General features: G+C 37.6%; 1 protein-coding gene across 3 annotated transcripts in view; it reads right to left on the bottom strand.

The window, feature by feature from the left end:
- Nucleotides 1-2,200: 2,200 nt before the first annotated feature.
- LOC112131818 (zinc finger protein 430) overlaps nt 2,201-15,465 on the bottom strand; it is a 42,576-nt gene continuing 29,311 nt past the window's right edge. For all 3 annotated transcript variants that reach the window (XM_063720029.1, XM_063720028.1, XM_063720027.1), the window contains one exon: nt 2,201-9,510. In XM_063720029.1, coding sequence (XP_063576099.1) covers nt 8,120-9,510 — 1,391 coding nt within the window. In that variant the 3' untranslated portion in view covers nt 2,201-8,119. The remainder of the gene's footprint in view (nt 9,511-15,465) is intronic.

Raw genomic sequence — 15,465 nt, 5'->3', positions numbered from 1 at the left:
ATCTACAGATATAATGCAACCTCTATCAAAATACCAGTGACATACTTTATGGAAATTTAAAAAAGTAGGCTGGGCATGGTGGCTCACGCCTGTAATCCCAGCACTTTGGGAGGCTGAGGTGGGCAGATCTTGAGGTAAGGAGTTTGAGACCAGTCTGACCAACACCGTGAAACCCCGTCTGTACCAAAAATACAAAACTTAGCTGGGCGTGATGGTGTGCACCTGTTGGGCCTGTAATCCCAGCTACTCAGGAGGCTGAGGCAGGAGAATCACTTGAACCCAGGAGGCGGAGGTTGCAGTGAGCTGAGATCACACCACTGCACTCCAGCTTGGGCAACAGAGTGAGACTTCGTCTCAAAAAAAAAAAAGAAATTTAAAAATGTATATCTAAAATTCATATGGTACCACAAAAGATCCAAATAGCCAAAGCAATTAAAAAAAAAAAAAAGTGAAGATATCCCTCTATTTGACTTTGAAATATACCACAAAGCTATAGTAACTAAAACAGTATGGTACTGAATAAAGACAGACATATAGGCCAATCGAGCAGAAAAAGAGAGACCAGAAATACATCTGTGTATTTACAACTAGCTGATTTTAAATAAAGGTGACGATTTCTTAAGGAAAGAACAGTATCTTCAATAAATGGTGTTGAGAGAACTATATCCACAGGCAGCAAAGTAAAATGAGACCCTTATCTCACACCATATAAAAAAATCAACTGAAAATAAATTAGATACTTAAATGTAAGGCCTGAAACTACTACTAAAAAATAGAGTGAAATCTCCATCACATTGTTCTGGGCAGTGAGTTTATTTAACCTCAAAATCCCAGGGAATAGAAGAAAAAATAGATTAATCAGATTACTTCAAATTATAAAGCTGCTGCACAGAATGTGGTACAATCAACAGGATGAGACAACTAATTAATGAGAGAAAATATTTGCAAATCATACATGTGACAAGGAGTTAATATTAAAAATATATAAGAAACTCAAATGACTACAACAAAAAACAAATAACTTAAAATAAGCAAAAGGCTTAAATAAGTCTTTTTCAAGAAAAGACATACATATGGCCAACAGAAATATTTAAAAATGCTCATTGTCAATTATGATCAGGGAAAGGCAAGCCAAAAACCACTATGAGATATCAACTCACTCCTGTAATATGACTCTTATTAAAAAGAAAAAGAATAAAGTGCTGGTAAAGATGTGAAGAAAAGGGAATACTTGCATACTGTTGGTTTGAATGTAAATGAAGACAGCTATTATGAAAAATGAAATAGAGGTTTCTCAAAAAACTTGAAATCAAACTACCATGTAACACAGCAATTGCACCATTGGATATGTGTCCGAAACAGATAATGCCTAATGAAGAACATTTGCACTTCTATGTTGTTTGCAGCACTTTTCATAAAAGACAAAATATAGAATCAACAGTTAAAGGCCGGGCACGGTGGCTTACACCTGTAATCCCAGCACTTTGAGAGGCTGAGGCAGGTGGATTACCTGAGGCCGGAAGTCTCCCCCTGTTGCTCGGGCTGAAGTGCAGTGGCTCCATCTCAGCTCACTGCAACCTTCACCTTCCAGGTTCAAGCGATTCTCCTGCCTCAGCCTCACAAGTAGCTGGGATTACAAGTGTGTGCTACCATACTGCCTAATGTTTTTGTATTTTTAGTAGAGACGGGGTTTCACTACATTGGCCAGGCTATCTCGAACTCCTGACCTTGTGATCTGCCCGCCTCAGCCTCCCAAGGTGCTAGGATTACAGGCGTGAGCCACCACGTCTGGCCAGGAACTCTGATATTTTAACAGCATGTTCTGAACCCAGCACCTTGCAAGGGAGCAGCTGATGTACTTCAGGATTTTTGCTTTAAGCTTGGGGCACCTGGAGTTTCTGGTGATGATGGTAATGGTATGAAAGACACTAAGGGGGCAGGTGTTGCCTATGGTCCCATAACTGGCCACTCTGTGAACACAACATAACTAGTTTGCATGCAAACTAACAGTAAATGTTTTAATACAAAAACTGTCAGGATCTCCAAAAGTTATCCAGAGAAAATGACTGAGGAGTTGGCTATAGTTAGGTGACTAAAAATAAAAACTGAAGACTGAACTTCACCCACTAAAAAAATTCTACAAAATAAGAGAAATTCCTCCAAATTTCAATATCAATATGGAAAAAAGTATTCTTCCAAATTGCAAATTCACAGAGGTCATTTTATTATTTTGCAAACTTTAACATTTACACTTAAAAATAGAAGATTCTGCATGGAAAACTAAGTTTTGCTATATCATAGAGAATTAAATATAAAATTGTTCACTTACCATTAACTCTCTCAAAAATTTAATTTTTGCCAGGTGCAGTGGCTCATGCCTGTAATCCCAGCATTCTGGGAGGCCGAGGAGGGTGGATGACCTGAGGTCGAGAGTTCGAGACTGGCCTGACCAACATGGAGAAACCCCATCTCTACTAAAAATATAAAATTAGCAGGGTGTGGTAGGGCATGCCTGTAATCCCAGCTACTCGGGAAGGCTGAGGCAGGAGAATCGCTTGAACTCGGGAGGTGGAGGTTGCGGTGAGCCGAGATCATGCTATTGCCCTCCAGCCTGGGCAACAGAAGCAAAACTCCGTCTCAAAAAAAAAAAAATAAAATAAAATAAAAAATAAAGTCTACGTGCAGTGTTTGTAATCCCAGCACTATGGGAGGCCAAGGTGGGCAGATCACGAGGTCAGGAGTTCGAGACCAGCCTGGCCAACATGGTGAAACCCTGTCTCTACTTAAAATACAAAAATTAGCTGGGCGTGGTGGTGCACGCCTGTAATCCCAACTACTCAGGAGACTGAGGCAGGAGAATCGCTTGAACCCGGGGGGCAGAGGTTGCAGTGAACCGAGATCGCGCCACTGCACTCCAGCCTGGGCAACAGAGTGAGACTCTTTCTCAAAAAAAATAAATGAATAAAAAATACATAAATAATTTTTAAGGTATATTTTCTAGCAAATTTTTTATTTGCCACACTTTGTATAACAATCTAATAAGCTTTTCCTTTTACAAACAAACAAAACCCATGCAACTGATTTAATTCTCTCACCTGTGGACAGTGTATGCCTTTATCTTAATTCACTGATCTGAAAGTTATATTGATAAGCAAACTCTCCAGTTAAACTCAATTTTCACGCTGGGTGCTGTGGCTCACATCTGTAATCCCAGCACTTTGGGAGGCCGAGGTGGGTGGATCACCTGAGGTCAGGAGTTCAAGACCAGCCTGACCAACAAGGTGAAACCCCATCTCCACTAAAACTACAAAACTAGCTGGACGTGGTGGCGCATACCTGTAATCCCAGCTACTTGGGAGGCTGAGACAGGAGAATCACTTGAGCCCAGGAGGCAGAGGTTGCAGTGAGCCGAGATCGCACCATTGCACTCCAGCCTTGGCAACAAGAGTGAAACTCCACCTTAAAGAAATAGAAAACAAAAACATTTTTTCAGGGCGTTAAAAATTACCAAGTTTCTCATCAAAATCTATAAAGTACCACGTGAAATGAAACGGCATGAAGACAACAAAGAGAAAACTGTAGCCATAACATAGAAAAATAAGGGCTGTGATGCATACATAGCTGGAATACACATAATACAAACAAACCTGAAGAAAACAAAAGCAACATTTTTTTTTTTTTTTTTGAGACGGAGTCTTGCTCTGTCACCCAGGCTGGAGTGCAGTGGTGTGATCTCGGCTCACTGCAAGCTCCGCCTCCCGAGTTCACGCCATTCTCCTGCCTTAGCCTCCCGAATAGCTAGGACTAGAGTAGCTGGGACTACAGGCGCCTGTCACCACGCCCGGTTAATTTTTTGTATTTTTAGTAGAGACGGGGTTTCAACGTGTTAGCCAGGATGGTCTCGATCACCTGACCTCGTGATCCGCCCACCTCGGCCTCCCAAAGTGCTGGGATTACAGGCGTGAGCCACCGCACCCAGCCGGCATTTTTTTTTTTTTAAGGCGGAGTCTCGCTCTGTCACCCAGGCTGGAGTACAGTGGTGCGATCTCAGCTCACTGCAACCTCCGCCTCCCAGGTTCAAGGGATTCTCTGCCTCAGCCTCCCAAGCAGCTGGGATTACAGGCACCTGCCACCATGCCCAGGTAATTTTTGTATTTTTAGTAGAGATGGGGTTTCACCATCTTGGCCAGGCTGGTCTTGAACTCCTGACCTCATGATCGACTTGTCTTGGCCTCCCAAAGTGCTGGGATTGTAGGCGTGAGCCACCATGCCAGGCCACATTTTTTTTTTTTTTTTTTATTCAGCAACACTCAGCTTTGCAGCCTGGAAAAAGTGTCCTCTCCACATAAAACATCAGCTGTATTTCTTCACCACTAATATTTTCTATCTCTGACTTGAAGTTACAAACTAACTTTAGCAGAAATGTTTATGGCTTTTTCTGGAGCATGTTACACACCAAGAACTGCTATATATGCTTTCCACATTTACATATAAAAACATCTTCATGACTTACTAAGCTTCCCTTGTATTTACCTGAACAATTTGACTCCATAAATAAATTTACTTATGTCAATTATAAAAAGTAAAAAGAACAATAACTAAAGAATAGTAAGCTTATATAGGGTTCTCGAATTGAAAACAAAATGGAGTGTTCTAACTAAATAAAATGTAACTTAATATACTAATTGTGGAATTACATATACAAATTATTTTGTATGCACACTTCATAAAAATTATTCTTATACTCACATTCCAGCTCATATAATGAATATTTCATAAACTATAAAATAAATATGCAAAATACAAAAAAAGTAGGTGTCTATGATGAGTACCAGGCAAGTATAAACACAGAAATTGCATGGGGAGATTTGGAAGTATAAGGCATAGATTATACAGTAATAAATTCAATACAAAGCAGAGAGTATACGTTTGCTTTTGGCATTTTTGAGGTTTTTAGTTTTCTAGTAGTCACCTTGTTAAAATGACTTGTTTTGCTCCTATATTGCTTTTTTTTCTGAAAATAGGTACAAACTCATATTCCATAGTTTTCTTACAACTAAGGTTTATCTTTAGACTAATATATATTTAACTCTATGTAAATCAAAACTAAAAGTTTGTATGTTTGCAGGCAGACAGGCCACATATTCAAAAATATATGTAAGAAAATTTTAATATTTATTCAGGACTCAGAAATGTATGGATTTTATTTATACTTGTAATTTTAATAATATTTATTCAGGATACAGAAATGTATGGATTTTATTTATACTTGCATATTTTTTATTATGACCATAAAAATAACCCTGTAACCAATAACAATTGTACATTTTAAAATAACTAAAAGTGTAGAACTGAATTGTTTGTAATACAAAGGATAAATTATTGCTAGAGGTGATGGATACCCCATTTGCCCTGATGTGATTATTATATATTGTACTCCTGTATCAAAATATGCCATATATGGCATAAATATATACTCATATTATGTACCCACAAAAATTTTAAAAATAAATTTAAATAATTGAAAAAGAAAAATTTAACCTACAGAAATAATATTCTTTAACTAATTTGCAGTTTAAACCCACTGACAAAAGAGATTACTCAAGATGTTAATCCACTATGTTGCCAAATAGTATATTGTTACCATCATTTTTTTTTTTTTTTTTTTTCTTGAGACAGAGTTTCACTCTTTCGCCCAGGCCCAGTGGCACGATCTCGGCTCACTGCAACCTCCACTTTCTGGTTTTAAGCAATTCTTCTGCCTCAGCCTCCCAAGTAGCTGGAATTACAGGCGCCAGCCACCACAACTGGCTAATTTTTGTATTTTTAGTAGAGATGGGGTTTCACCATGTTGGCCAGGCTGGTTTCGAACTCCTGACCTCGTGATTCATCCACCTCAGCCTCCGAAAGTGCTGGGATTACAGGCGTGAACCACTGCGCCTGGCCCCTTATTGTTATGATCTTTCATCTATACACTTAAGTGGAACAGGTTAAAGTTCGTGGCATAATAACACTTCACTGAATGCACAATAGTATTTAGCATGTTAAAAATATTGGATTAAAATATTAACTTCACACATAATCTAACATTTTTAAAATACACTGGATTTTATTATACAAAAGTACAATTAGTACAATAATATACTAATTTATTTTCATTTAATTTTAAATAAAATTAAAAGTTTTCTTCTCATAATGCAAAATAATATTACTCTGAACACCTACCTAATGCATTATTCAATATAAGTTAACCACAAGGAGCCTCTTCACTTAATTTTTCATCATGAATCTTACATTTTAATGTCCTTACTCTTTCATAGAAAAGATCATAAATAATGGCCACCTAATAAAAAAGACTCATGTTTTTAATGCAGCAATAACTGATCACATGCTTTCACACGTGAATACAACCGGAATAAAGAAACAGTAGGAAATATTTTGAGAGTTGAATTACATCATTATTTACAAAAAATCTGTAACTTTTTCAAGAAATAAAGTATACTTCAAACGTAATAACTCTGCAAAAAGCCCTTCTACTCCTTTTAAAGTTATATACAAATAATTTTTCTACCAACTTTAGTTGTTGTTTTTTTTTGAGACAGAGTTTCACTCTTGTTGCCCAGGTTGGAGTGCAATGGTGCAATCTCAGCTCACTGCAACCTCCACCTCCCGGGTTCAAGCAATTCTCCTGCCTCAGCCTCTCGAGTAGCTGCGATTACAGGCATACACCACTACACCTGGCTAATTTTGTATTTTTAGTAGAGCCATGTTTTCTCCATGTTGGTTAGGCTGGTCTCAAACTCCTGACCTCAGGTGATCCGCCCTCCTCGGCCTCCCAAAGTGCTGGATTACAGGTGTGAGCCACTGCACCTGGCCCCAACTTCAGTTTTATTTTCTGTACTCAGCACTCTGATTTAGTATAATATCTGAAGTCTCAGTGCCTTATATATTTCTACAGTAAATTCTCTGATATTTACATAGACTTAATTTTCGATTAAATATTTTCATTTTTACTGCATCTGCAAAAATATATTTTAGTATGAACTCTGGTGTCTTCTAAGCTGTACTTTTTGAAAAAGTATTTTTTAAAATTTATTAAATTTGCAAGGTTTTTCTTCAATATAAATTCCCTGATGTTGAACAAAGTTTGAGCAACTACTTCAGAGTTTTCTTCTAGTACAAAATGTGTACAATAAAATCTGTGATACAAATAAAGGTACTACAACCCTCTTCACATTTGTAATGTTCATCTTCAAAATAAATACCTTCTTCGCTTTAAAGGTTTATATTTTCTGAAAGATCTTTTGACAGTAATTGCACTTATATTCCTTTTATTAAGTATGAACTCTCCAGTGGTAAGATGTGAATAGATATTAATGGCTTTTTCATGGTCTTTATATTTGTACAATTTTTCTCAAGTATAAATGCTCTCCTGTGCAATAAGGTGTGAGCATTTGTTAAAAGTTTTGCCACACTGTTCACACTTGTAGAAGTTTTCTTCAGTATGAACTATCTTACGTATAATGAAGTGTGACAACCATTTAAAGGCTTTGTCACATTCTTTACATTTCTAGGATTTCTCACCAGTATGATTTTTTACGTTTAAAAAAGTTTTAGGTGTTGTCAAAAGCATTGTCACATCCTTCAAGTTTGTAGAGTTTCTTTTCAGTATGAATTATCTTTTTTTTTTTTCTGAGATGGAGTGTCACTCTTGTTGCCCAGGCTGGAGTGCAATGGCGCGATCTCGGCTCACTGCAACCTTTGCCTCCCGGGTTCAAGCAATTCTCCTGCCTCAGCCTCCCGAGTAGCTGGGATTACAGGCATGCACCACCACGCATGGCTAATTTTGTATTTTTAGTAGAGACAGGATTTCACCATGTTGGTCAGGCTGGTCTCGAACTCCCGAGCTCATGTGATTCACCCGTCTCAGCCTCCCAAAGTGCTGGGATTACAGGCGTGAGCCACCAAACCCAGCCCATGAATTATCTTATGTCTGGTAAGAATTGAGGACTTGTTGAAGGCTTTGCCATATTCTTCACACTCATAGGGTTCCTCTTCAGTATGAATGTTCTTATGTTTAGTAAGAATTCAGGACTGGTTAGAGGCTTTGCCACAATCTTCACATTTGTAGGGTTTCTCTCCAGTATGAATTACTTTGTTCAATAAGGTTTGAGGACTGGTTGAAAACTTTGCCGTATTCTTCACAGTTGTAGGGTTTCTCTCCAGTATGAATTACCTTATGTTTAGTAAGAGTTGAAGACTGGCTAAAGGCTTTATCACATTCTAGATATTTGTAAGATGTATCTCCAATATGAGTTATCTTATGTTTAGTAAGGTTTGAGAATTGGTTAAAAGCTTTGCCACATTCTTCACATTTGTAGGGTTTCTCTCCAGAATGAATTACCTTATGTGCAGTAAGTTTTGGGGACCGGTTAAAGGCTTTGCCACATTCTTCACATTTGTAGGGTTTCTCTCCAGTGTGAATTATCTTATGTGCAGTAAGGTTTGAGGACTCATTAAAAGCTTTGCCACATTGTTCACATTTGTAGGGTTTCTCTCCAGTATGAATTCTTTTATGTTTTGTAAGGGTCGAGGACCAATTAAAGCCTTTGCCACATTCTTCACATTTGTAGAATTTCTCTCCAGTATGAATTATCTTATGTTTAGTAAGGTATGAGAATCGGTAAAAAGCTTTGCCACATTCTTCACATTTGTAAGGTTTCTCTCCAGCATGAATTATCTTATGTGTAGTAAGGGTTGAGGATTGGTTAAAAGCTTTGCCACATTCTTCACATTTGTAAGGTTTCTCTCCAGTATGAATAATCTTATGTGTAGTAAGGTGTGAGGACCGGTTAAAAGCTCTGCCACATTCTTCACATCTGTAGGGTTTCTCTCCAGTATGAATTCTTTTATGTGTAGTAAGGTGTGAGGACCGGTTAAAGGTTTTGCCACATTCTTCACATCTGTAGGGTTTCTCTCCAGTATGAATTATCTTATGTGTAGTAAGGGTTGAGGACTGCTTAAAAGCTTTGCCACATTCTTCACATTTGTAGGGTTTCTCTCCAGTATGAATTCTTCTGTGTCTAGTAAGGGTTGAGAACCAGTTAAAGACTTTACCACATTCTTCACATTGGTAAGAATTTTCCCTAATATGAATTCTTTTATGTTGAGTTAGGTGTAAAAGCATGCAAAACGATTTGTCACATTTTTTACATTTGAAAGGCTTCTTTCCAGTATGTCTTATCTTATGTATATTTGGATTTGAAAATTTATAAAAGACATTCACATATTTATCACATTGAAATATTTCACTCTGGGTAGTTGTCAAACACTGGTTTAGTTCATCATAACATTCTTTGTGCAGACTATACTCATCCACACTTTTACAGCCTGTTCTTAACTGTAAATCTTCATGTCCACATTTTCCATATCTTCTCAATATGACTTCTTGGAAAGAATCTTTTATGCCTTGCTCTGGCCAAAGGTCTTGGGCAAAATGAGAATATATAACTGAAAGAAATAAAAATAACAAATTACTCCATTTACTAGACTCAGATGAATATGCTTTACAAATCTAACCCATAAAATTATACAAACTACATAAACAAGATGGCATAGCAAAATAATAAAGGCCCTAATTTTTTTTTTTTTTTTTTTTTTTAGACGGAGTCTCATTCTGTAGCCCAGGATGGAGTGCAATGGCATGATCTCTGCTCACTGCAACCTCCGCCACCCAGGCTCAAGCTATTCTCCTGCCCAAGCCTCCAAGGTAGCTGGGATTACAGGCACGCACCACCACACGCAGCTAATTTTTGTATTTTTAGTAGAGATGGGGTTTCGCCATGTTGGCCAGTCTGGTCTCGAACTCCTGACCTCAGATGATGCGTCCACTTCAGCCTCCCAAAGTGCTAGGATTACCGCATTTTGGCACACTGGCCACAGCGCCTGGCCCAAAGGCCCTAATTTTTTATGGACATGTAAATGTAACAAAAACATCCAACAAAAATACATCTGAGGAAAATTTATAAATAAGTGTGTGAAGTGCCCCAGCTGAGCACAACATAGAGAGTGACACAGAAGAAAAAGAAAAGTCTGTTAAATTTACCCAACACAGCTCTTCCTGCTCCCCAATATAATATAGTGCCTTTTGAAGTAAACTGCCAACTTTTGGTTTCTTTTTTAAAAGACAATTAAAATACTGGCACATACATCTTTATTACTTGCTTCTAGGGGCCTATCTAGACACTGGTTTCTGTCTCCTATGACATACAGTGCTGAAAGAAATGGTGGTATACTTTGGAATGACAGTTTAAGTCTGCTGAGACCAAAGCTAAATGTTACAGCAGCAGAGAGACTGCAGTGCCACACACAGAAAACAGGTGTAGCAAGTTATTACTATTAAGAAGAAACAAAAAAAGGCCAGGTGTGGTGGTTCATGCCTGTAATTCCAGTACTTTGGGAGGCCAAGGCTGGTGGATCACTTGAGGTCACAAGTTTGAGACCAGCCTGGCCAGCATGGTGAAACTCCATCTCTACTAAAAAAACAAAACAAAAGTTAGCCAGGTGTGATAGAGTGCACCTGTATTCCCAGCTACTTGGGAGGCTGAGGCAGGAGAATCACTTGAACCCAGGAGGCGAAGGGTGCAGTGAGCTGAGATTGCGCCACTGCACTCTAGTCTGAGAGACAGAGCAAGACTCCGTCTGACAAAAAAAAAAAAAAAACTAAAAAAAGAAGAAAAACTCCTTTAATTAAAAAATAAACACAAAATTGTAGACAAGACACATTCTAGCAACATGTTTGAGAGACTCCCAGTATGTCTAATCAAGACAATTGTTCAGACTATGCCAGGACAAAGCTACATTATAAAGATTGTGACAGGTAGCTTTTTTAAATGTACAAATTTCAATCAAAGATTACAATGTATACAAAATAAGGCAATATGGTTTTATCAAAAATATAAGTTTCAGAGAGAAACCATAAAAATGTATATATTAATTTTAAAAATTGAAAACAAATTGAATAATAGTGAGTGACATAGAAATATAGAGAACTACAGAAAATCAGAAAAATGAGGGTAAGAACAAAAATACGTAAAATACCAGAAAAACAGAAATTATGAAGGCAAAAAATATCAATAAGACTAACTGAAAAATCCTGAAAGAAAAAATGACGGCCAGGCGCGGGGGCTCACGCCTGTAATACCAGCACTTTGGGAGGCCAAGACGGCACATCACAAGGTCAGGAGATCGAGACCATCCTGGCTAATATGGTGAAACCCTGTCTCTACTAAAAAAAATACAAAAAATTAGCCGGGCATGGTGGCGGGCGCCTGTAGTCCCAGTTACGCAGGAGGCTGAGGCAGGAGAATGGCGTGAACCCGGGAGGCGGAGCTTGCAGTGAGCAGAGATGCGCCACTGCACTCCAGCCTGGGCGACAGAGAGAAAATCCATCTCAAAAAAAGAAAAAAAAAAAAGACGTGAAAATGAAGAAGCTCAAAAAACAAACTAGGATACACACAAAGATATTTATAACAAACACATATATAAGCACAATTTCAAAAGTCACAGACAAAAAACAGCCTCTTGGAAACTGCAAGATAAAAGTGATGTCATTTGCAAGCATAGTCTTATGAGACGGCCAGTAAATTGTCAACAAAAATTTTGCAGGCCAGAAGGGTACTGTCTGATATAGTCAAAGTCCTGAAAAAAATAGCTATCAAGTGAGTATAATACCATCAGCAAAAAAAAAAAAAAACCTTAAAAAATAACCAAATTCTGAAAAAGTGCATTGGTAATCCGTATGCTCTACACATAAAAGATGCTAAAAGCAGTTGCTTCTACTGAAAATAACATTATTCAATGAAACAACACATAATCATAGAAAAATACATTATTTTCTGGAAAAGATATGCACAAACACAAAAATTGAATTTTTAAGCATTATTATAATGGTGCAGAAAACATTTTTAATTATTTTCTAAAATTTGAAAGTTAAAAGCATAGAAATCATTATAAACATCTGTTAGTGAATATACCACATAAAAAAATATAATTCAAACATCAATGAAAAATTTGAGGGCAGATGTAATGAGAAAAAATATTTGCATGTAACTGAAGTTTTTTTCTTTTTACCAGACTGAAATATATCGTTGTATCTGTTAGAGGTTTTATGTAATCCCCAAAATAGCACAAATAATATATTTGTATAGAGACGCAAACAAAATAAGAAAGAAGTAAAAGCATATCAACATAAAAATTAAAAAGACACAAATTAAGAGAGAAAATGAGAGGCAAAGATACAAGAATCAAATAAAACAATAAAATAACATTAGTAAGTCTTTCTGTTTCAGAGTTTATATATATACACATACATGTATATAACTAACTTTCCACTCATGAGACATACGTTCAATAAAGTGATTTATTAAAAAAATGTTTGGCTGGGTGCAGTGGCTCATGCCGGTAATCCCAGCACTTTCAGAAGCCAAGATGGGCGGATCACTTGAGGTCAGGAGTTTGAGACCAGCCTGGCCAACATGGTGAAACCCCATCTCTAGCAAAAATACAAAAATTAGCTCGGTGTGGTGGTACCTGCCTGTAATCCCAGCTACTCGGGAGGCTGAGGCAGGAGAATCACTTGAACCTGGAAGGCGGAAGTTGCAGTGAGCCAAGATCATGCCATTGCACTCCAGCCTAGGCGACACACTGAGACTTTGTATCAAAATAAATAAATAAATAAAAATAAAAAAACCAATGTAGAAAATAACCTATATGTGATGGTCCAATCTCAATTCTAAGTGCGTTAGTTTTAAGCAGGTTACATGGAAATAAAGACATAAAGAAGTAGAGTGTACTGAGTCACTACCCCCCTCCTTCCTGCCTTCTCTTTTACCCAGTAGCCAGGCGCCTATAGGTCAGGGTCTCCGCAACTACCCCTCCTCCACCCCACCAAAAAATTTAGGTTAGTTTGCAACATAGATAATTGTACCCTTTCTTATCAGCTAAGTGCAGCCACTAGGGCCAGAAGTCAAATGTCTGAAGAGTCCTGAACAGTCGCGATGCATTTTGGGCTGCAACAAAATGCAACAAGACAACTCATAAGAGAAACACCTAAAGCCCTTGCCAATAGGTGACATCTGGGAAGATTGTGACCCAATAGTAGTTAGCCTACGAGGAACCTGTGCACGAAGAGATAAATTGTTTGTTGAAACTGTGCTGCATGTGCCTGTATGCCAGACACTCAATCTTGCAAGACCGTCATTAAAAGTCTCACTTTCGCTGTTCTCCGGGTCTCTGAGTCCGTTCTTTGGGTTTGGATCGGTGAGTTTGTTTCTCACACCAAGATGCAACTTGCCTTTCTACAAGAGTCAGCTAAAATCTAATGATAAAAAAGGATTGAAAGTGGCAAGATGGACTTAGACACTCCATGCAAATATTAACCAAATGAGAGCAGAAGAGGCCAAAATAATATTACACAAGCTACATCTTAAGTCAAAAACTGTCATAGTTTATAAAATGTACTTTAAGTCAAAACTGCAAAGAGACAAAGAAGGACATTAAACAATAATACATTCATTTACTGGGAACCTATGTATATATATGTGTGTGTGTGTGTTTGTATCTCACATTAAGTCTCCAAATATATAAAGCAAATATTGACAGAATGGAAAAAACACCTAGACAGTAATATATATGGTAGGACATTTCAATACCCAACTTTCAGTAATAAAAATAACACAAGACAGAATATTAGTAAGTAAAGAGAGGACTTGAAGGCAGTATAAAACAATTATTTCTAACAGAGGTATAGAGAAGACACCTCAACAATATCAGGATGCACGCCCTTCTCAATAGCTCATACAACATTCTCCTTGATAGACCACCTGGCAGGCAAAAAAAGAAGTCTTAACAAATTTTTTTAATTTTTAAGTTTTTAAAAACAAATTTATGAATTACATTCTATGACCAAAATGAAATGAGTATAAAACAACAGACAAAAACTGAAAAATTTATAACTATATAGATATTAAACAAATTCTCCAGCATGCTCCTGTTCAAAGGTTGAAATAATTAATATTTTGAAGATGTCCATACTGCTCAATGTAATATAGAGATTTAATGCAATGGTTTTTTAAAAATTTCTCATTGCATTTTTGAGGAAACAGAAACAGCAACTCCAAAAGTAGTATATGGACTCTCAAAAGACAATAAAGTACCCAAAGTATTCAAAAAAAGGAACAATGTTGAAGTCATTATAGTTCCTGATTTCAAAATACATTACAAAGTTACAGAATAAAAACAATTTGGTATGAGTATAATGGCTAAAAAGTAGACTAATAGGCTGGGTGCAGTGGCTCACGCCTATAATTCCAGCACTTTGGGGGGGCCAGGGTGGGCGGATCACGAGGTCAAGAGATCGAGACCATCCAGGCCAACACGGTGAAACCCCATCTCTACTAAAAGTAAAAAAATTAGCTGGGCTTGGTGGTACGAGCCTGTAGTCCCAGCTACTCAAGAGGCTGAGGCAGGAGAATCGCTTGAACCCGGGAGGTGGAGGTTGCAGTGTGCCGAGATCACGCCACTGCACTCCAGCCCAGGTGACAAAGTGAGACTCTGTCTCAAAACAAAGTGAACTAATAAAATAGAAGTTAGCACATGTATAAATGTTCACATATATGGCCATATGAAGTTATTTGCATATCCATAATTATTGCAGCATTGCTACTGAAAGCCAGTAGGTAAAAGGAATGCAAATTTCTGTCACCCAATTATTCAGTAGATATAATTTAAAATATAAAAATACTGGAGTATCACCTAGGACTTAAAAAGCCAAAAATATTCTAACAATTATAAAGATAAAGCTTGATGACATTATGCAAAATGAAATGAGCCAGCCACAAAAAGAGACTGTAGGAGATACATGAAGCAGTTACACTCTTAGAAAAAGAAAACAAAGTGGTGTTTGCAAAGTGCCAGAAAGTCAGAAAAATTGGTTCTTGTTAAGTGTGTATTGAGATTTAGCTTTGCAACATATAAATATTATAGGGATATGTTGCATAATATTGTCATATAATTAATATGACTAAACAGCATATTTTATTTTTTTCAAAGACAGAATCTTGCTCTGTTGCCCAGGCTGGAGTGTGGTGGCATGATCTCAGCTCACTACAACCTCTACCTCCCGGGTTCAAGTGATTCTCCTGCCTCAGCCTCCTGAGTAGCTAGGACTACAGGCACTCGCCACCACACCAGGGCAATTTTTGTATTTTTAGTAGAGACAGGATTTCACCAAGTTAGCCAGGCTGGTCTCGAACTCCTGACCTCGGACAATCCTCCCACCTTGTCCTCCGAAAGAGCTGGGATTACAGGCATGAGCCACTGCGCCTAGCCTAAACAGCATATTTTAAAATGTTTGATAATAAATTTTGTTATGTGGTTCTGACAAGTAAAAATAATAATACCTAA

This window comes from Pongo abelii, chromosome 20 (assembly GCF_028885655.2).
Source record: "Pongo abelii isolate AG06213 chromosome 20, NHGRI_mPonAbe1-v2.0_pri, whole genome shotgun sequence".
NCBI classification, from domain to species: Eukaryota; Metazoa; Chordata; class Mammalia; order Primates; family Hominidae; genus Pongo; species Pongo abelii.
The sequence above is the reverse complement of the archived record's forward strand: the minus strand, read 5'-3'. Positions and strand labels throughout refer to the sequence as shown.